This window comes from Pollachius pollachius (genome assembly GCF_949987615.1).
Source record: "Pollachius pollachius genome assembly, chromosome: 3".
Classification (NCBI taxonomy): domain Eukaryota; kingdom Metazoa; phylum Chordata; class Actinopteri; order Gadiformes; family Gadidae; genus Pollachius; species Pollachius pollachius.
In genome coordinates this window covers 14,951,167-14,974,800 of record NC_136936.1, presented here as the reverse complement: position 1 = coordinate 14,974,800, position 23,634 = coordinate 14,951,167, and the positions used below count along the sequence as shown (strand labels likewise).

The 23,634-nt window shown below is 42.8% G+C and overlaps 3 protein-coding genes across 3 annotated transcripts; 1 reads left to right on the top strand and 2 right to left on the bottom strand.

Annotated features, from left to right (window-relative positions):
- Window positions 1-5,150: 5,150 nt before the first annotated feature.
- On the bottom strand, window positions 5,151-13,951 carry unc119a1 (unc-119 lipid binding chaperone a1; the record flags this gene model as incomplete). The annotated part of the gene is made up of 5 exons (XM_079731854.1): window positions 5,151-5,263; window positions 5,498-5,670; window positions 6,215-6,308; window positions 6,560-6,673; window positions 13,675-13,951. 5 exons carry the CDS (start codon window positions 13,949-13,951, stop codon window positions 5,151-5,153), a joined length of 771 nt encoding a protein of 256 aa, XP_079587980.1.
- Window positions 13,952-15,274: 1,323 nt separating this feature from the next.
- crybb1l3 (crystallin, beta B1, like 3) lies at window positions 15,275-16,579 on the bottom strand (the record flags this gene model as incomplete). The annotated part of the gene is made up of 5 exons (XM_079733046.1): window positions 15,275-15,443; window positions 15,558-15,700; window positions 16,000-16,132; window positions 16,289-16,407; window positions 16,514-16,579. The coding sequence occupies 5 exons, from the start codon at window positions 16,577-16,579 to the stop codon at window positions 15,275-15,277; spliced, it is 630 nt and encodes a 209-aa protein (XP_079589172.1).
- Window positions 16,580-19,946: 3,367 nt separating this feature from the next.
- Window positions 19,947-21,814, top strand: cryba1a (crystallin, beta A1a; the record flags this gene model as incomplete). The annotated part of the gene is made up of 5 exons (XM_079732249.1): window positions 19,947-19,985; window positions 20,088-20,206; window positions 20,605-20,746; window positions 21,007-21,149; window positions 21,551-21,814. The coding sequence occupies 5 exons, from the start codon at window positions 19,947-19,949 to the stop codon at window positions 21,696-21,698; spliced, it is 591 nt and encodes a 196-aa protein (XP_079588375.1). The 3' UTR covers window positions 21,699-21,814.
- Window positions 21,815-23,634: the final 1,820 nt, after the last annotated feature.

Here is a 23,634-nt window from a genome sequence, read left to right as displayed (position 1 = left end):
TATCTATCTATCTATCCATCCATCCATCCATCCATCCATCCATCCATCCATCCATCCATCTATCTATCTACCTATACCTCTGTCTGGCGCTCTCTGTCTATCTGCATGTCTCTATCTATCTTGCTTATGTCCTGTCCGTCTGTCTCTATTTATCTTTGTGAAGCATAAAATATTGTGAATTACCAGTTCTGATTCTGATAAAAGGGGACTTTTGAGCCTGGATGACTTTGAATGGCTCACTAGACTTTGCAAAGTGATGCTCACAAACCCGTGTGGTGTTCTTTGTACCTTAAAGTGAACATCAAGTCAAACAACGAAAAGTGGATGCATGCATGGACAAATGAAAGCACAAATGAAGAAACGCAGAGTACTTGGGTGTCAGTGCTGTGGTTGTATTCCTCCTCTAGCATCCTGATCTTCATGGCTCTGAAGAACAGCAAAACAGGAAGCCTTCCTGTCAGTGAGATCTACAACTTCATGACTGAACACTTTCCCTATTTTAAGGTACCCACTGCTAATTGAGTTCTTAGAAAAGTTGTTGGTATTAAAAGGGCCTCACTCATTATGACGCAAGCAATGTTAGACAAAAACTTATTATCACTAAAAATGGGTTTGGAACAGAACTATGAATCTGCTGAGATCAAGAAAGTAAGTAAGTAGTATGCGATTTTATTTGGAGACAGCTGCAGTTGTGAACCCAGATTTGAACTTCAGTAAAACCAAAATATATAACCGCAAGGACGACAGGTATCTACAAATCACATTAAGCATCATCCTTGGAATCAAGTCAAATTTTTGAGTTTAAGAAGGCCTATTAAAATGTCTTCTTCAGAAACAGCTGCTTCTTCACTTCAACCAATAGGCTGCAGGCCTTTGTGTTATTTATGGAAAGTCTTTCAGGATGGACAAGTTGCATTAACATAGAATGAGCCGTTAATATCCACATAGGGAGTAGGTCCTTGGTATGTTGCCATGTTTCTGTTGTAGCCCAGAAGGGACAAACGGCTCCAGAAGGGGCACGTCTTTTATAAAACGCTGCCACAATGGGGTATGATTGGGGATATTTAACTTGTGTTCATCTGCAACCTCACTGCTTGATAGAACTAAATCTCAAATGAAGCTGATTAGATACTGATGATTTTATATATATAGAGAAGAAATATATGGTTTTATGTTAGAAAATCTTCTCCTTGTTCCAAAGTAGTATTTTACATTGTACATTTAGTTTCTTATATTTGATTTAATTAATGAAACCCAACCCTCATATTTCCCCTCATACTGCATGATATACAGTATTTAAAACATCATAAAGGATTTATGATAATTCTACATAACATGTGTGAATACTGTTGTTTAACCTTGGCTGCTATTCAAAAAAAAATTCCAACAAGTTAAAGCCTCTTATAAACGTTCAACCCACCCAGAATTGGGCATTTCACAGACACTTTAATCCAAAATTATTTGCATGTAAGGCTGCCAAACTACCAAAGTCTGATCAACTACCAAAAAAAGGTGCTGGACAGTCATTCCTTTCTAAATCAAGCATGGGATGCCAGTGTTTCTGTGCTTCTGTGATTGAAGGGTGCTAAATAAACAAACTTGCCTAGCCTTGTCTTCTTTCCTTATAATCTGTGTGCGAACCTCACACTCAAACATGAATTGCCTTCCACTTAATATAGACAGCTCCGGACGGTTGGAAGAATTCGGTGCGTCACAACCTCTCTCTGAACAAGTGCTTTGAGAAGGTGGAGAACAAGAACGGGAACTCCTCCCGCAAGGGCTGCCTCTGGGCCCTCAACCCGGCCAAGGTAGACAAGATGCACGAGGAGCTCCACAAGTGGCGTCGCAAAGACCCCGTCTCCGTTCGCAAGAGCATGGCCAGGCCAGGTAACTGCAAAGCGCAATTGATTAAACCTGCACTATGTTGGATAGCAGCCTCTAGTGGCTTGAGTTGTAACTACAGTTACATCGATATGATATAGCGATATAAGGTCCTCGTCCTCATCCTCATCAGTTTATCCGGGGTCGGGTCGCGGGGCAATATAAGGTGTTTTGTTTAAATCAAGCTACTCCATTCTACTTCATGTGCATGTTTGCGTTGGGTTCCCCCAGAAGACCTGGACCGTCTCCTGAGGGAGAAGCCGGACAAGATCTCACAGCGCCAGCCCTCCCTAGCCAAATGCTCCCCGGTCTACGACAGGACGACCATGTCCCTCCACCCCGCCAACCTCCGGGAACCCTGTGCCCCGACGGCCCACTATTCCCCCCTCCTTGCCCCTCCCCAGCAATGTGGCTATCTTACCCACCCCACCCCCCCACACCCTGCGGCCCCCCGCTTAACCCTTTACCCCCCCTGCCGACAGCAGCCCTTCTACGGCCCCGCGGGGGCCTGTGGGGGCCCGAGCTCCGGGAAGATCCCGCCCCTCTACCACGCCTTGGCACACACAGACTACGCCATCGTCCCCGGGAGTGTGCAGGATGCGCTCTTCGAGGTGGACGGCAGCCACGACGTGGACACGCTCAACCCCAGTCTGATGGACCTGCAGCTCCAAGGTATGGGAATGACTGAACAGCCGCTGCTCGGTTCAGTTGCACTGTATGTGACTCGTCCCTGCAAGGAGAGGGTGAGGCGATGAATTTGTTTATTTGCATCAGTCATTTCTTTGTCTGAATTACCTCAGCTTTTGGCTATGACGCATACTCTTGGTCGAGCCTTACTCCAGTCTAGATGCAAGGGAATACAATTGAATAACAGTGAACTCTTGTGGCCATGCGATGCAATGACGGTGTGGGTTTTAATGTGTCTTCTCTGTTTAGTTTAGTTATGTACTGTTTTTTTTTTTGCCTTATTTAGGACACTTGTGGGAGGAATTGAGAGACGACAGCCTGGTACCCGATGCACTGGCAAACACCACCACCACCTTTTCCCTTCCCATTGACCACATCCAAAATCACAGTCTACAGGCCTCTGTCAATCAAACCTCACAGGACATTGCCATTGGTCCAGGGAAAGAAAGGGTGGTATTGGACGGTCCCTTGGACAGTGAGGAAATCGCTGAACAGCACCACATCCTATATCCCATGACGTATTCAGGGTTGGAGAACTTGGCGGGTTATTTGACTTCATGCCCAACTCCTATTACCTTAATATAGGAAATAGGAGATGTGGTAGGGAGGACTTAGATGCATCCGCATTATGGAACAAATAGACTCACAGGATTTTTAAACATAGACGATGCTGCTGGCACTCCATACAGCACTTTTTCAAAAACCAACTCCTCTTAGCATTATCTCAACAATGTAAATCCAATGTCAATTCTGCCATTTCTGTTTCTTTGTTTTCATTGTAGGAAAGCCAATTTAATCTTTGCAATGCTATGTGGGTTGAGTCAAGTCAAATATATTTGTGTGGCTATTGATCAAATCAGTTTGACGAACAACAAATCTTTAATGGTTTTATACTTTTGGGGGGCATTTCTTATCCCACCTACTTTACTGTTACACCTCAATAACCGCTCAATAATTGTACTAAATGTTTTTGCAGTACCACATACAATATGAGTCCATTCTTCCATGGATTTATTTAGTCCATTTGTACATTTGTAGCAGAAATCATTCGAGTCTGCACTTTGTCTTATTTTTTTTTGTTATGTTTTGTTATGTTTATATTATTTTAGGCTTGTGTATGTGGTCATTATGGAAAAGAGTAACACAAACTTCCAAAAAATCACACGTTTATTGCAGCGATGGAATTGAAACTGTCCAAATGTACATGTCTTTTTTTAAATACATTATATATTAATCACATTTAATATAAATAAAATAGTTTTTTATTAATACTGAGTATGCACTGGATATCAAAACAGGTGTCAGATTTTGACCATTAACTATTCATTTGATCTGACTATACAAAACGTCTATTTAAAACTCTGACATCCTACTGTAAGAATAAAGACCTGACAAGATATCCACATCAACAAAGTACCTCCCCTTTCTCTGTGATACCCTGACATCTATGTGACCTGACCTTCGCCCAACTCCAATGTTGAAAAACCATGAGTAAGTGAACATGTTCCTCTCCATGCGCCCTCTAGATATTTGACCAATGACAAGCTTCCCTTAGGAGTAAGAAGAACCAAAGCAATGCTGTTGATCTGGGATGTGAGAGGTGGGTTGAGGATGAAGGCGACACACACCTAGCTTTATGGTTTCACCTCCCACCTCACTGCCTCCTCTGCTGGTCAACAGGACATTGAACCTACAATAAGTAAAACCCACTAAGAAGACACCCACTATGGCTATACTATGACTTTGTGTCTCTGTGTGTCTGCATACATACGATTGAAAACACGGATACTTACTGTATGCAAACACACTAAGGCAAACTAACAAATACCATAGGACAGAGTCTGTTGTTAAGGGCATCCACCAGGATGTGGCGGGGGGATGGTGGTTAAGAGGTTGATGTCAGATATAACTGAATTAAGCATGCCCTCATCTCTGGGAAGCCTGAAAAACCGCTGGTCTTCTATACAGTTGGATTTCGTTGAGCGCTAGAATAACAAGGAGTGATACAGGGGTCACAGAGGGGTACAGGGTCATGGAGTGATACGGGGGTCATTCGGTGATGTGGGGGTCATGGAGTTATACAGAGGTCAAGGAGTGATATGGGTTCATGGAGTGATACAGGGGTCACAGAGGGATACAGAGTCATGGGGCGATGTGGGGGTCATGGAGTTATACAGAGGTCAAGGAGTGATACGGGGTCATGGAGTGATACAGGGTACATGGAGTGATACAGGGGTCATGGGGCGATGTGGGGGTCATGGAGTGATGTGGGGGTCATGGAGTGATACAGGAGTCATGGTCCGATACAGGGTACATGGAGTGATACAGGGGTCATGGAGTGATGTGGGGGTCATGGAGTGATACAGGGGTCATGGGGCGATGTGGGGGAAGTTGGTCTGACACAGGGTACATGGTGTGATACAGGTTCATGAGGCAACAGAGGGGTCATGGAGTGAGAGAGGGATCATGGAGTGATACGGCTGTCATGTGGGTGACACAGGCTTCTATTCTGAATTGGGTCGGTCAGAGCAGAATAATAGTGATATAATCATAATAATCCTAATGGTGTCACGCCGGGGCCCCTACGCCCCCCCGCTGTACGAGTAGTCGGCCTTGTTGTGCATCACCAGCTGGTTGTCCACAAAGTAGAAGCTGTCGGACTGCGTCTCATAAGGGTGCAGGATCATCTCTCGCACTGGTGGTAGGAACAAACACTCGTCAACGTCACAATAGACACCTTTTAATTATTTTACTGTATAAGTATTGTTATTGTACATGCCTTTATTCTTATTTGCATCTCTGTGTGTGTATTTGGAAGCTTGTCTGTGTGTGTGTGTGTGTGTGTGTGTGTGTGTGTGTGTGTACTGTGCACAGACACACACGCACGCAAACGCACACACGCACATGTGTGTACGGCCAAGCTACTCACTGATATCCTCAGACAGCGCTGGGAACTCGTAGATGTGTTCACACGTGTTCTTGCTGCTGGGCATGCAGAAGCCAAACTCAAAGTCAAAGCTCTTCAGCAGCTGCTCACGGAAGTAGTGCCTCTCGATCATCCGGAAGTTGTTGATGGGCGTGTCTCCCACCGTGAACTCCACCCTGGCAGAGGAGAGAACAACGTGAGTACACTGCTGTTTGATAAGGGTCCTGGGTGCAACCAGTTCACAGTAAAGCATAGCATACCAATGGGTTAGTTAGGCATTGAGACTTCAAAGTCTGGAAAATGCATGGATAGTTTTGAATTAATTAATGGTGGTGACTAAGATTGGTTATACTGACAATATGTTAGAAAGAGTTGCACAATAAATGTTTATTTTCCATCAAGTAAGTTTAAGGGAGTTGACTCTGATGTTTTGATTTATTGGCAAAAGCTAGGAGTATGATGCATGTCATCAGATTTGTTAGACTAACAACACCTGGATAACATAGCTACAAGAGGTAAAGGCCTATTGAAATGTGGATGAATGGGTATTCATTTTTTATTTATTGTTATGATTGAACACATTCTCTATCAATATATTATTATTATTGTTATTTAACATCTGCTTTTCCAATGCCATATGACCCATCTACAGTTTTATGCCACACACTAACACACCTTTTGGTTTCAATGGGATGCTATCACTCATTGTGGCAAACTTACGTGGCTCCAACCTGCCGTAGGTGAAGGAAGGCCGGTGTGAACTGGTATCGGACAAACCGGCCAGCATTAGGGTCACAGTCCTTTCTACAGCCCGCTACAGAAACGCACAAGGATTACATGATCTATTGCTATTGAGAGTATATCACTGAATCCAATTTTCTATTTTTGACCTGTGACCCAATACCATGATCTACTACCACAATGGATAAAACATTGACTGCATTTTAGTTTGATTTCAAGTTTCAATTAAATAATAATGTATCTATTTCTTATAAAATACTTTTCTAGGATCAACCAATCACTTATGTTGTGGCACTTCCTCTCCAGTTATGGTAGCAATCTCACCTGGCATTGGAGGTTTGGTAATCTCAAACAGTACTGTGCCGGTCTCCATGTCCCGGATCTTAAACCTGGTGAAGTCGATCATGTGGACATTCTGCTCGGGAGAGCAGAGGTAATCTAAAACAAACAAGCAAACAAGGATTCAATGTGATCATATGTTTCAATGCATGCCAGTCTCCCATACATCTATGACACCACGAAAGCTATTAGACTAAGTTACGGGATTAGTCCTTTGAGTGTTTAAGAACTAAGTATCAATCACCCTTAGGTCAGCTGGTAGTGAGCTTGCATCCCTATGTTATGTCTCACAGATGCATGTACTCATAGATTAATCTGTCCCATAGAAAACTGTGCAAAGACTAAGCCACATGTATTGTCATGGGGTATTAAACAAAAACACTCTATATTATTATATATATATTATATATCCTATAATACCAGTAGCTTGGCAAGCGAAAGATTTGCATAAATTCCCGTCTTTGCATTGACTTTGTATGTATTCGCGGCCTGCCTGCACTTTCGGTGTGAATGCACGGTAAGGCTATTTTCACCGGTCCAATCGTTCAAGATGGGATGTTGACGTAACTACCCTTCCCTGGTTACTAGGGCCAGTGTAATCCATCCTCTGCTCTATCCCTGCCAGACCCCCATACCAGGGTGAGAACACCCCTAATACAAAAACATGAAATTTTATTAACAATATGGGTGTGTGTTGTGCGAGCTAGCCAGACAAACAGAGAGAGAGAGATAGAGAGAGAGAGAGAGAGAGAGAGAGAGAGAGAGAGAGAGAGATTGAGGGACATAGAGTCTCCACTGCCGCTCCCGACGGGGTAGGATTAGTAACTAAGAGGCTTATATTGTTTTACCATCACGTGGATTGATTGGCATACACAATAAACTCAGACGCACACACACGCATGCACACACACACACACAAAGGCACACGCACACGCACACACACACACACACACACACACATTCTCTCTCTTCGGTTGAGCTTGGAAGCAGATGGGCCAAACAGGCTTTAGCCAATCTCTAGGGGATATTTTTAGGTTAGGTGTGAATGTGTGTGTGTTTGAGACTGTGTGTGTGTGTGTGCGTGCGTGTGTGTTTGTGTATGTGCACATGTTTCTTTAAAGGATTTGGATTTTCGAGAAACTCAAGTCCCAGGGTAGTGCTAACTGTTATTGGTGGTAGATCGTTATGAATGATCATAGATCCCTCCCAAGGTCGGAGGCGTCATCATTATAATCATCAAAACAGCTCTCCACCAAATTAGCATCTCCTCACTTATAATCGATGTACAACACACATTAACAGTAGCATAAATAATACACCAAAAAAAAATAGTGTAGTTGTATCAAACTTTCTCCCAATTTTATTTTTATTGTTTCACATTACAACATTCACATATTTCTACATTTGGTGTCATCTGATATCCCATTTTGTTCAAGCAAATTAATCTCATACTGTGACACTCCGAGTGTATCTTCAGTAGACCCCCAGGTGATAAAGTAATGTATTATAGTGTATACATTATACTACGTTGCTCTTCACATGCAATGAGTGTCGTCTGCACTGACACCAGTTGTTACGTGATCTTCTCACTGGTTAAATCTCAGCCAGTTGAACTAGGAGGTAATAAGGGAGGTCTGACTACATCACATGCCTGCTGGACTTGGTGTCAACAGATTTCCATGTAAGCCGCTCTGACTCACAAATGGCAACTATTTCTCTGTTGCCTCCACACTGTAAGAGGGTTAGGCGGTTGCAGTGTGATGCAGTGCCTTTTACTTCTGCTTCCTATTCCGATGGGCGGCTTATCCTTCTGATAATAACACTGGAGAGCAACTAAAAACTCTGGGACCAACTTGAGGCTATATCTGCTAAATCATTAACAAAAAAGGAGGAAAAAAAGGCAAGAATAATAAGCATTTCCTATAAGAGGAAATGCACATCTCAACAGAAAGGCACAAGGACGTAACCCTTTGATATAAAAGAACACAGCCTCCGGAATTCATTAAGATTCAAAAATTATCATTTCATGATCATGATGATTCAGATGAATGATATGAATCACATCATATTCATGATTAGCATTAATAATTAGCAAACAAAATAAAAACAGAGTCCATGCTGTTGCCTCACATACACATTTGTGCTCTATAATGACTCGATGTTTCTAGCCTATATAGGGTGCAAATCTAACTGTTCCATCTGAAATATTATATATAATTATAAGACAGCTACCAGCCACCAATGTTTCATCTTATTCAAATAAAAATTACAATTGTCATTATATTGTATGTATGGTATGTTAGACTAGAACATGCATGTTTACAGCGTTATCAACCCGTCAGCTTCTAATTTGTTCTATCAAAACGCTATGTCAGACTTTACAGGCTGACAGCAGCCAACAACAACAACACCACCATGTGGTGTTGTTGACCAGAGCCCTCTGGTCATTATGTAATACAGGAAGTCACGTCAAATCATTTGAGGTTCTAGCTACACTGACATTTACTCAAGAAATCAACTACAGGACTAAAGTAAAGAATATTGGATGTGATAACAACTGTTATCAGAGAACAAGCGAGTGAAAGAGAGGGATAAAGAGAATGAGAGGGATATAGTGTGAAATAGAGTGAGAGTGATAGAAAGTTAGAGAGATTGACCATGCATAAATATAAATACACATCTTTAGCTGCAGTATATCTGAGTGTTAACCTCACTATCTTTATGTTCAAATGGCATTGTCATCTATTTGAAAATTGTACACACATATAACACAGATGGCTTTATCCAGCACCAAGAGCATTGACAATTCTAAGAGTTCTGTTAGATATGACATTGAAGCATGTATGTTTGTTGTTGCCATCAATCAAGTTGGGTCTCTGCGTCTGTTAGTAAACATTAAACACGAAGGAGATGCTTGTTTCCAGAACACGCTTTGACAAAAACTTTGGCAGACTGCAAGGGAAACCCATCCTAGTAATACATAATCACACAGATCAGTTCATGTGACGCCTCATCATATGACTGGAAATGCATTTTATCCAATCAATTCAATACTAACAGGTTTTCTGAACATTTGCCTGAGTTGTTTTTGTGGTTGGCAAGTGGCTAAACATTTTTCCATATGCACTTCACACAACTGTGCATGTACCGACACACACAGACACTTGCACATACACACACATATGCACGCACACAAACACTTAAATACACACTCACACACACACACACACACACACACACACACACACACACACACACACACACACACACACACACACACACACACACACAGATTTTCTCCAGCGTGCACATGTCAAGTGCTCCACTTCACTTCCTTTAACACTGTCACCTAGCAACCCTCCTTGTGATGGTGTGCCAGCTGGATTAGCTTGTCGTTTCCCTCCTCCTCGTCCACCTGGCCGCTGTGAACCTACCAGCTCAGTGACTGGGACACAAAGTTGCATTTTTTTTTGTTGAATTGATTTGCTTTTGATAAGTCTCTGGCGCTTGCCCATACTGTAAATTAGGAAGGGAATGAGGCAACGCTGACATAAATCAACAATTGACTTCCATTGGATTGGTTCCATGGTTACCGACAGTTAAATATTTGAACATATTTCAGTAGGCAAAATGGTTTCCAAATGGTTTTCGGTTCTTCACATTTAAGAGAACATACTAAGGAAACGAATCACAGGTCTATAGACGTATATGATATATGAAGACATGCTTAATTAAATAAACACAAGGACAGTTATTCCCTTTGGCAGCCATTGCAAGGGGGAGAGATGTTCTAGAATGCGGTGTAGAGGCACATAATGTCTGACATAACATACATCCGCAAGTAGCATTCATACAGACCCGGCAGGCTTCCGTTTATAGGCCCTTAATCCCTGAGATTAGGTCCAGAATTAGCGACTTTTCTGCCACAGGGTTTGGCTCCAGATTATGTTTTTCTTCTTCTCTACAAATTATTACTATAGCAGCTGGTTTATGACACATGCGAAGGAGATGCATGCAAATATGCTGGCGTTGGAGTCTGGATCAGACTAAGATATGGCGGTAGGGAGAGACCGGACGTGTTAAACCTGCATAACACCAGGGCGCAGATGTAAAAGGCAAAAGAGGTTGTTCCGTTTCATATCAGGTGCCTATAGGCAACTGTGAGGTTCATGGAGAGGATAAGGTTTTAGCAGCTGAATGCAGATGAGATTGATTATCTTATCTTCCTCAAGCTTGTAGGAGAGAATAGAAGGAGAGAGTCGTTGTGCTGTGAATGCCTGGTGCCACCTGAGGACATATCTTTGGATATGGTTTCAGAGGCAGGATTTATGTGTTATCCCAAAACTATTAAAGTAATGACATAATAGATGAGGGTGAGGCTGTTTAAAATAATGTTTGATTTGTTCAATCAGAAAAGAGTTTGTGTTTCTATTCTATAATATATGACATATGATCAGAATGGGAATTAGAAGATGAGAAGTGTCCAGGAAGGACAAGGCCCAAATCAATTTTTTTATTTTATTTTAATGAAAAGTATTCTATTAATTTATTAAAATAATGTTTAGTTTAAAACCTCCTCTCATGCGCCACATAGTATTTTTGTACTGATTGTAATGGGCTCACTTTTTATGAATCAGTGTTCTGACTGAAGACCTGATGACGCTGTTTTTTTAATTGACACCGTTTCTAAAACAATTTCCATGTACTTTGCAATGAAACATTGAATAAATAAAAAGTACAAACCAGGAAAGCAATACAGTCATTTCAGTGTCTGTCTTAGCAGAGTAAAATGGTGAACCAGAGTGAAAGAGGGAAGGATAGTAGAGAGGGAAATAGAGTGAAAGAGAGGAAGCGCTATGATGAGAACCAGAGCTTCCTGTTATCGTTAGCCGTTAGCACATAAATCATTTCAGTTTTAAACATTTCTGAACAATGGTCTTCTTAACCTTTCACCTTCTCACTGGAAACCACCCCCCCCTCGGCCGTTGCCTCTTTTCTGCTGTCTGGTGTTTGAGATCGAGATGGTGTGACTTCCGATGGACATCATAAGCCAGTATAGTTTACTTCCCTACTGGGTGCCCGAGGATTTATACTACCATCACAGTGGATGTATTAGGTTGTCGAAGCAGGCAACGGTAAACACCTGACTGTATTTGATGCCTGTGCGGGACATTGTTCTGTACTAGGGAAAAAAACCTTCTGCAGTTTAATGGCGTCACAAAGCCAGCGGGTCTTTGCTGTGGTGGGTTGAGTGTGATCTCTGGCCCAGCAGTAATACCCAGCCTGGTGCTAAGGTCTTAATGCTACATCTCTTACCAGTGCAACGAGAATCTTGGAGGGAACCATGACAAGATGAGGATATTACTGCATGCTGCTACTGCATGCTTTATAAGAATATCTAAAATAATATATATATGATCATTTATTCACATATATATATATATATATATATATATATTGCAATACAATGTTAATACTCAAGGGTGCGCACAAACAAACACAAACACACACACACACACTGCACACACACATACTATGAGCATCCACCCCGCACCGACTCATCTTTTTCTCAGATAGAGGGCAAAAGAAGGCTTCTGTAGGGGCTGGTATATAATTGTACATTTTGTACAACTATTTGAGCAACAGTTTTCAACAGGACTTCATATTAATTTGAATTGTCTTTAATATCAAGAGACTTTGAACGTAACAACACTGGGAAGTGACTGAGGATGAAAGGTGAACTAATATCCTTTCCCTCCAATCCAGTTGCTCCAATTCCAACATGGCAGCCGCGGGTTTAACAACAACACATTCTGTTTGGATTCCGACATCATAAATGAACTGAAGCTTATCTGGTGATACAAAATGCCACATTTCAAATGTGGCACATGAGAGTAGAGATAATACTATGCCATTATACTCTGCCATCGTTTGTTTGTTTTATATCTCACTGCTGCAGTTCTGTTAATGTATTTCCACCGAGGGGTTCCTCAACCATCAGGACCATGTGTGTGTGTGTGTGTGTGTGTGTGTGTGTGTTTGTGTGTGTGTGTGTGTGTGTGTGTGTATGGGTGCACGTGTTTGTGCATGTGTGTATGTGTGTGTGTGTGCTTGTGTGCATGCCTATGTGTGAGCACAGTGTGTTGGCACACTTTCATAGATTTGTGCCATGGGGGGATTCTTGTGTGTGTGTGTTTGTGTGTGTGTGTGTGTTTGTGTGATCTGTTTTTGTGTGTATCTGTGTGTGTGTGTGTGTGTGTGTGTGTATGTGTGTGTGTGTGTGTATGTGTGTGTGTGTGTGTGTGTGTGTGTGTTTGTGTGATCTGTTTTTGTGTGTATCTGTGTGTGTGTGTGTGTGTGTGTGTGTATGTGTGTGTGTGTGTGTGTGTGTGTGTGTGTGTGTGTGTGTGTGTGTGTGTGTGTGTGTGTGTGTTTGTGTGTGTGTGTTATTCCGGGCCACTCTGTTGGTGATAGGCTGACTGCTGGTCACTGCTCTGAAGTGAAATTAAGTGTTCCACTGTTCCTATGGAAAACACTGACCTCGGGAAATTAAATGTTCCACTACTCAATATGGCAGACAAGTCTGACAATGGACCGTTTTTAAGGGACATTTTGATACAATGATCACCAACGTATTATTTAATCCCTAATTGATGTTCTTAGTTTAAATATATTGCAGGCTTTTCACTGACCTCAAGCAGTTTTGCGTGAGGATGATGCTGAACAGGGTAACTAAGCTGTCCCCATATCGTGCAAGTTATGGACCTATACGCGAGGAGAAGGGGGGGGGGGGATCACTCAACAAGCTGTTAGTCCTGACTGTGATATATCTAACGTCACAGAACGACTTGCCCTTTAGTACGTCCTCCAGCACCTTTTATTAAGTGTCGCTGTCCATGGTATCGACGTACCCTGCCACTCATGTATCAGACGCATGAACCGTTCTGAACCAGATGGCAGAATATGGACACTTCAAGACCCCCCCCCCCCAGCTGGTCGAGGGGCACCGTGGATTCTCGACTATTGTACGATCAATATATACGATCGAATATAGAAGCATTGGCCCGCCATCCTTGTTAAACTAATGTTAGTTCACTTACTTTGGGTGATCTTCTGTAGCCCGAGCACATCATCGGGCGAGATGATAGAATTTTTGAGCAATTCATCTTCCTTGGTGCTCGGCACACCCGTGTCCGAATTGCAGCCTTGTTTCACTTTCATTTCTGCGGGCGCGTTTTGATGCAGCCGATCGGGACAAGGTTTGCTGGTGCTCTCGGTGCCTCCGTCGCCACCACTAGACGTATTAGCTCGGGCCGATTTAGTGGAGTTGGAGCTGTTAATACACACAGCTTCTGAGCTGTTACAAGAATAGCTCATTCTCCGTGCCTCCTCCTTCTCCTCCCCCTTCCCCCGATCTGCTATGGATGCTAATCAGCACCGGGCCTCCGAGCTCGACTCAATCAGGCCGTTCGTCTCGTAACAGGTATTTAATCTTAGTCCGTTTGGCTCCTTAAAAACCTGACTGACCCTGATTTGGTTGGCTACGTCTGCCCGATGCACCTCACTCCTGCAGCGCCCGGAGTGGCCGCCTGGTGGGGCAACCAGCAGCTCAAGCGGTGATAGGCTGCCCGGTCACCATCCTTTCGCCGCCCTTGTAGATCATACTGACATTTTTGTCACTATAGCTCCTATACCTTTTATGTAGTATTAGGTATAGAGTATTAGGTATTTTCTTGCTTAAGGATCGAACATTAGTTAAGTTTTAATTTATTTCGCTGACTTTGATATCCAATCTTATTGTTGTGTGAGTTGCTGATGCTATTTATAGGCCTACATCCGTTTTTAATGAATGTAATTTCATAGGGAATTTATATTTTCAGCTCAATTAAATATACAATTGTTTAAAGACAATCGAAGATGAGTTGTAAATATGAAACAGAAAATCAAACGGTACAGAAAGTGTTTTCTTTATAATGTGTTTTATTTCATTAATTTAATTCATTTTCAGTGGAAAGTTGCTTTCCAGATGCCAGCATCCCTGAGAAAGTGTAAAATACGATTCTAATGGCCTGCCTCATCAATGAGGTGGAGGAGGTCGGCCAAAAGATCATAACAGGTGTGAAAACTACCTTGAACAGCAGTATGTAACAGGCCTGAACCACAGGCTTAACACTACATCAACGACTCTAGATGTCGAGGTTCTGTAGTTGCACTGATGGAACAGAGACCGTTAGGGTATACTGCCCCCTTTCTGCATGACGGTTGTATTGCAGGAGGGTTGAGGAAGGCTGAGAGCTGTCCATGGTAGTGTAATGTGTGAAGTAAGTGACTTAAGTGTCCATCCCTTAAACTCGGTGCATCTCAGTCGAAGGAGAACAATTTCAAGAACAGGCTCATGGTTCATCTATAAATACAGCAAGAGACGCATTCGCGAAAGCAGATGTAAAAAAAAAATCAGGTTGCGTTAATAAACACAAACGATTTTACCAACTCCATCTGCCCAATTCCACGTATCCCTTCCCCTTCGTTCTCTGAAATGCATATTTGTGCTAAAATGGTGTGAGGTCTTCAGACAAAGAGCTTTGCTGTCACTTTTCCCGCTGTCACCCTGAAAAGTCTTTCTACAGAACACAGGTCCCAGGTTGTCCCCCAGGGTGGTGGCCCCCCTGGGGTCCCTCTCCTGCCGCTGCTGTTGTGTCTCTAGTTGCTCATCTCGAAGCAGCCCCTGCGGTGTGTCTGCATGTCCCTCACTCTGCGCATGGACTGGATCTGGGGGTGGTTGGCGCCCCACTCGTTCCACTGCTTGTACGATCCCATCTCCAGCACGTACTGGTAACCACGGTAGCCAGGGTACTGGTAGCCCACCCAGCTGTTGAAGAGAGACAGAGAGAGAGTGAGAGCGGAAGATTGCGTGGGTCATGGTGTTTTGATTTCAAGTCGTTGTTTTGGTATTTTCCTCTCTGTCATTTTCTAGGATACTTACGTTCCACCGGTGACCTGGATGCTAGAAACACGATCCTGGAAACCGTAAGACCACAGGCTGGGGATGTCCTCGTCGCTGACCTCCATCTTGCGGCCCTCGAAGTTCATGGACTCGTACAGGCAGATCTTGTGGTCCTGGGGGTCCTACAGGGGTCATAAGAGCAGGTTGGTTGTACCGTATTGTTAAGGATATTTACACCAGAACATATTAGTGGTGGGGCAGAGGAAATGTAGCTTTTGTTTTCAATAATTTTTCCTTTGAGCCTCACAACCTCATTCAAACATCATCACACCTGTCACTAAGGAAATGTCCAAAGCAGATGTTTATTGAATAATGTTTTGATGCATTCATCGAAGAAGCAATGGAGGAATGAGCAATTGGATAGGAGGAAAGAAAAATGCAACACAAACCCACAACGGACAAAGGGAGCAGAATGACTCACCATGCGGACGGGCCTGACGGACATCATGCGGTCACACCTGTAGCTGTTGGACCAGGTATCCCAGCGGGGGTACTCTCCCTTCTCCAGCATGAACATCTCTCCGCCCATGTTCTGCATCTCATAACCCACCCAGCTGGTGAAGAGGAGGGGGGGGGGGGGGGGGGGGGGGAACAAGGACATAAGGATGAATACAAACAACATTCAAATACACGCAGACTCAGAATGATCCCAAACCCTGTTTTTAAGGAGCGGTGGCAGTGGGGGCGGTTGATGGTACTGGCTGACTCACGGTCCACACTCCACCCTGATGGATCCGATCTTGTCGAAGTTCTTCTCGCACAGGTTGCGGCACTCGGCGCTCAGGTCCATCCTGCGGCCCTGGAAGTTCTCGTACTCGTAGAGGTACATCTGGGGAAAAAATGAACACGTCACTTCCTGTTGCTCCCAAGCGGAGCCACATGGCTTGGGGTGAGGTGGATGAGCGGGGGTTGGATGTGGGAGGACCGGGACCTACCTTGTGAGAGCGCATCCCCATGGCGGAGGAGCTGCCCATGCTACCCTGAGCTCCAGTATGAGACATGATGTGATCTAGTCTGGGGAGCAGAGACAGGGGAACCGTCGGTTGCTAGATGTGTACATATTCTGGCCATTGTTTTAAAGCATAACTGAAAAAGCATGCAAATATCAGTCACTGTGTTTTACAGCAGTGTTTATGCATATATCTTAGACAGGTTAGGCATGTTTGAGCGATATGCCTCCAATTATTTGTTACCTAGGATTTGTCTACAGTGGAATTTCGGGTCTTATTTTCTACTCCTAAATTTGTATGTTCAATGGTCAAAGTAGAAAATAGATGCTATGTTTAATTTTCTTTAAATTGGAGTAGGCCAAATATTGAACTTCCTGAATGTGTTATATTCCGTATTCCAATCCATAAATTGTACGGATTTTCCAGTGTTCTTAAAACCAAATGCACCACATCCTGTTGCTCGGGTCAAACACCATTACTTACAACCTCAACATTATGTGACAGTTATCTAAACTGTCCTACACCTGACCTTTCCCGTTTGTCAAACCAACATTTGACGGCAATATTCCAACTCCACAGTCCGAAATCGAGAAATACCGAAAGATCCTTTCTCTTTGCTAAGAATAAAACTATAAATATAGATTCACAAATAGATCACATTTCGACTATCCACTCAATATATATTTAGTTCCAAATCCAACAAGTGTTTCTGAGAGGAGAGCTACAGAGCTGAATTGAGCTGAAACTTACAGAGCAGTGCGCGTTCAAAGCGATCGATGGTAGGGAAGTGATGTACTTTGGCTGCTTGGGGAGGGATATATATATGTACATTACATATCCAACCAGGTTCTATAGCTCCATGCAATCTCTCTCCTCATTGGCTGAGAGGAATTGGGTGCATTGTGGGGGGGAGGTGGAGAGATGAGAGGGGTCATGGGTCACGCTGTTCACTAGTGACTCACTACCGCTGACACAACCGCTTGTTTTGTTGTGCAGCAGTGGGGACTCACTGTCAGCAGAAACACACACATCTCATTTAAACCTGCAGCACAGTCCACACACACACACACACACGCATGCACACATACACACACACGTAAATGCACACCCACGTGCGCAAACACCCACATGTGCACACCCACATTCCCACACACACACACAGACACACACACACACACACACACACACACACACACACACACACACACACACACACACACACACACACACACACACACACACACACACACACACATCATTGAATCCAATCAACAAAGCTTATTCTTACTGCTGCTAATATGTTTTTGTGTGTATGTGTATTTATTTATTTCAGCATTGTTACTTTTGATTTCCTAGCTATGTTCCCATTCTCTTTTCCTGTGTGTCTATTTCATCATTTCTGTGTTTTGTATTCTCTCCAGCAGGACCCCATTGTCTGTCTCTCTTTTTGGGCTGGTGCCATTGTGGGGCGGCTGGGCTCAAAGCCTTTGATCCATGTGTGTGTTAATGTGCTGACCTCAGGGGGCCAACCCTATTCTGTAGTAACCTCTGGTGGGTTTGTTCCTCATTTCATCATGGGAGCATATGCCTTCCAATACATACTCACAGCAAAGCATATGTTGACGGTGGATGTATGCATCGGTACAACTACAAGCAGTCACGATTAAGTGCAAGAATTGGACCCACTACCTTTTTAGTATGTTACTTTATGTTGTATTAATTTGTCAAGACAAATGTTAGTACACCTTGTCATTGTTTTTTTGTCAAAAGTAATGCAATGATCAGATTCTGATCATGTATGTTGTATGGTGATGCTAGACTTATTGTCAGATTTATGTATTCAGACAGCACAGACAACACTATTTGTAAAACTAAAAACATTTAGATGTTTTTAATTATTTCATTGTCATTCTATATTGTGAAAAATAATCAAATCAAATGAGGCAATCATTAAAAACCAAAGATTCCCACGGTAACACTCTATGCTATAATTACTTGTTAACACATTTCACACAATCAATTTACATGATCTATTTATTTATTCAACATTAGATTGAAACAAAGCATGATCCCTGCCTTGGCTACGCCTCCTGCATGTGATGTGTGTGCGTTTGCGTGTGTGTGTGTCTGTGTGTGTGTGTGTGGGTGCGTGTGTGTCTATACGTGTGTGTGTGTACGTACATATGACTGTGTGTGTGTGTGTGTGTGTGTTTGTGTGTGTTTGTGTGTGTCTGTCTTTGTGTGTGTAGCATTCTCTTGGTAGGGAGGCGGGCCTTTGTGTTACAGGCATGTTACTCGCATGGCTGCACTGGGCATGCTCAGGCACATGCGTGAAAAGCTGAAAGGAGAAGGGTGAGGTCAGCTGAGGTGATCACAGTCAGATTAAAGACAGGGAAACGAGATGGGCCAAGATTGCTGTGTGAGTACCATCACAATGTCTGCATGAACCTCCCACTATTAGCCACTTTTTACTGTTTTACTATCATTACCATTGAATGTATGCTATACTATATGCCCCTCATTTCCTTTATTTCTAATATTTTGTGTACTGATGCTCTTCTTCTCCTCCTTCCTGTGCTGGTAAGAGGCTGTGAGGGGATATTTTCTGGACGTGTTTGGGTCTGGATGGCCACACCGGCTCTGGGCACCGTGCCCTCTGGTCAGTCCCTGCAGCCAACAACCCAAAGCCCGGTGGCTCAGTCCTAGACAATGGACAACCAAGCAATGTGCTGACTCCTTCCCCGAGCCCCAGGCCCGGTAGGCTTCCAGGACCGACATGTATAAATAGACCTGTGATGTCCGCAGGTCAGGACATGGTTTGACTCTGAGCACTGCGCACCAATTCAGGTAAGGCCCCTTCACATCGTTCAGCTCTTAGCATGAGAGGCACGCCGCTGTCAGGTTATAATTGGACGTCAGCTGTCATTGTTGTTTTTGATGACTCTTTAGCATGTAGAGGGAGGTGCTGTTTAATGGCTTGATCTACTAGTGACACCTCTGGATGGTTGATAGTATTGACACTGCTTCGTTTTTAACCTTAAAGGGCAACAGTATTAACAATCCAGTTTCAGTAAAGGTACAATTGACATATGCTTTGCACTTTGGCTATTATTTAAAACAAGCTTTTATTTTACACTTTATTTGTAAATTATGTTTTAGTGTAGCATATTCATTCAATTACATTTGACTTACTTTCCACATTTGACAATATCCCAGATTAGCTTTGCAATGTTGCATGAATGTCGGATTTTCCACAGCTTAATTTGGCTTCTATTACATTGTCTCAGATTAACTTCCTCATAGCCCTATGTACAAGGACATCAACGACACCACCCATGCAGCCTTATATTTGCAAATAGGATAATTTGAAATTCCTCTCTTTCCACTGCAGATTAATCAGAACAAGAGTTGTGACAGAATGGCTTTGACTAATCCCAACCCAATGGGACCATGGAAGGTATGTGTTTATAATAATGTTAATGATTCAATAGATGTATAAGGTTACACCAATCAGGGTATGCAGGTTCAATGTGTCATTCCGTACGTGTGTGTTCTCTAGATCACTGTGTACGACCAGGAGCACTTCCAGGGCAAGCGCATGGAGTTCACCGCTTCATGTCAGAATGCCATGGAGTGTGGCTTCGACAACATCCGTTCCCTGAAGGTCGAGTGTGGAGCGTGAGTCCAGTCTGATGCTCTGAAGACACGCTATAGGACAGCATGCATACATAAAACAGCACCTCTACATGGATAAGACATATAATATAAACCTCATTCATGTCTAGATGTAGTATGCCGATGCCAATGGGTAAGGGGTACGTTCAGTCTGCCCGTAGGCATGACTGAGCGATGGGCCTAACTCCCACCGGCTGGGCTCATTAATGAGCCATGTCAAAAAACAAGCAAAAGTTACCTCTGAGAAAAAGCTTCTGCTCATGGTCTTAAATCATATGAATCTATATTTTGATAAGCCAACTCAATGCTTTCAGCAACTCACAGACGCAGCCTCCCGTTCTGCAGCCTCCACTCATATCCTCTGTCTCTACGTCTCTCCGTGTGCATGCGTGTGTATGTAGCTGGTTGGGCTATGAGCACTCCAGCTTCAACGGACAGCAGTTCGTCCTGGAGAGGGGAGAGTACCCTCGCTGGGAGTCCTGGAGTGGCAGCAACGCCTACCACATCGAGAGGATGATGTCCTTCCGCCCCATCTGCTCTGCAGTGAGTATCGGCGTGGACCTCAGGCGCTTCCTCTCTGCCGCCCTTTGGCTATTCATGAAGTCCCAAAAATATAACATTTGCATTTCCTCTGCTCATCATGTTTGGAGAAAATGGCAAGACGTTTCTTTGTTTCATATTGACGATTAAAATAATATTATTTAGAGTCCCATTCACAACATCTGACTGAATAATCTGGTGCTGTCCAGAATTCATCCTACCTGGAAGTGTAAATTCTGGTCTTTGCACACCTTTCCTTCCAGAGCCACAAGGAGTCTAAGATGGTGGTGTTCGAGAAGGAGAACTTCATTGGCAAGCAGTGGGAGATAAACGACGACTACCCCTCCCTCCAAGCCATGGGCTGGGCCAACAATGAGATTGGGTCCATGCAGGTGCAAAGTGGAGCGTGAGTATCCGTCCACCTGAAGTATCGCTCTCATTCAGTTGTGTGGAAATGTATCCTTACTTTGTAATGAACGCAAAAACATTGAAAGTGGTAGTCCAGAAAACCAATGGGTTTCGAGTACATAATAATTTAGCGTTATTTATTTTTTTTACTTCCACCAATATATTGAACTATATTTTATAGGTTGTGTCTAGTGTCTTATGGTATTCCTTGATCAAAGTACAATGTGCCACATACAGACACCAACAGGAGCAAAGTCAATGTACATCAAGATGAAATGCAGTATAGTTATCTAAAGCAGCTCTATTTAAAAAACATATTCATATAGTGGCTCTGCATTCAATATTATCATTGCAATGATCCCTTTCTCCTTCCTGGTACTATACCCGTCTATCTTTCAGCTGGGTGTGCTACCAGTTCCCAGGTTACCGTGGTTACCAGTACATCATGGAGTGTGACCGTCATGGTGGAGAGTACAAACACTACAGGGAGTGGGGTTCCCATGCTCAGACCTTCCAGCTGCAGTCACTGCGCAGAATCCAGCAGTGAGCCCAGCATGCTCCTGTCCCTCTCTTCTGTCCCTCTACCATCTTCTCCTCTTCCTTCCTCCGATCATTTTAGGGCTTGGGCAGTTCTGTCAGACCTGACACTTCTGCTGTGTTTACATTCCCTTAAGCTGCGTTATTACAAAAGGTTAATAACGAAAGAGCAGATGCCAAAGAACAAGCTAATTTGATGGAATTAAATTGCCCATTACCCATTTATAGGAGAAACAGCGCCCTCTGCTGGTGGTAGTGGGATAGTGAGGCTAACTGCTAAAGGTGTTGATGCAGAGCACACTTCTCTTGCAGAAGTCATTGAGAAAAACAAATTGGCTAAGTGGAAAATAAAAACAAGATATTAACTTTCTCTGATGTCATGTGTCTTTCAATTCGTTCAGGGTATATTAATATATTGCTTGCTTTTAAAAGAAACACACACACATACACACACACAAACACACATACACACACACACACACACACACACACACACACACACACACACACACACACAGAAACACACACACACACACACACACACACAGAAACACACACACACACACACACACACACACACACACACACACACACACACACACACACACAAATTAGTGAAGTTTAATTATTTATAATGGAGTGACTAGACTATGGATCTCCTTACACTAACAATGTAACAAAATACAAAGAAAGCCAAAATTCAATTGGGTAAACGATTACTAAATATAAAGCCTTTTACAATTTAGTGTAAGTATGGAGTATCTTATAGACAAATATAGTTACACATATATTTTTAATGTTAAAAGTTATTGTAAAAACAAAAATAAAGTGTTGAATCGAAACACCTAATGTTGAGGAAATCCATTAACGTAAGTGTCTTCACTTAAGCAATTTATTCTGCTGCTACTTTTGTGTAACCTTTAATAAACTACAGGTATACCAATTGCAGTCATGCCCCCTACACGCCAATACCAGTAATACTATCAATTACTTCCAAATCATTTTTAAGCCTTAGCCATAATATCACAGCAATATTACATTACTCTTGTTTTACTAATTAACGTCCCTTTGAACTTGGTTTGGACTGAATCCCTTTAGTTCAGATATTCTATATTTTTGAAGGTATTTAACTAATTTTGATAAATATTTAATCCCAAAGTAAAAACTAACACATCAATGCTGACACCACTAAGACAAATGCTAAATTGAATTGATCCATTGTTTCAACAGATCAAAAAACACTTTAATTAAAACACAACAAATGGTTTTTGCTGTTGTTATTGCTCTTGTAGTGCATGAACTCAAGACAATTCACTGTTTTATGTATAGCCCTTAATCACGCAGTTACATTCTCAAAGGGTTTCACGGCCACATTTAAAGAACGCCCCCGCTTTGCCCCCCAAGGTGCAAGGAAACACTTCCTTAATTATCATGGAAGAAATTTGGGAAGGAAAGCAGAAAGAGGGATCGCTCCTGCTATGGATGGTTCGGAGTGCATATTGTTATTTTGTTTGGAAATGGGTTGGGCCCATGAGTGCCCATGGGGGTGAGGTGCTGGTGAGTAGGCTGGTAGCTGTCAAGTGGGTTGGCCACGCGTCCAGTCATGATCACTCAACCAAATACCAAAGAAAACCGAAGGGTCAGACTCAGTACACCTCATTACAACTTTTTATATTTCTCACATTTAGTCCAGCTATTCAATATTTTTTAAACCTCTTATGCATCTTATCTATTTGTTTAACTTGTTTTCAACTTTATTTGTTGCCGATTATTTGACCTTTTGTAAACAGTGTGCATGTTTACATTGTGGTGACCGTGTGCATGATGTCCAACCTCACTTTGCACTACGAAACTCACCGCATTTTCTGCAGACATTGCATTTTATTATTCCAATATATATACTTAAATTAAAGTGACAGCAAACCATAAACCGTTTTTTAAAACAT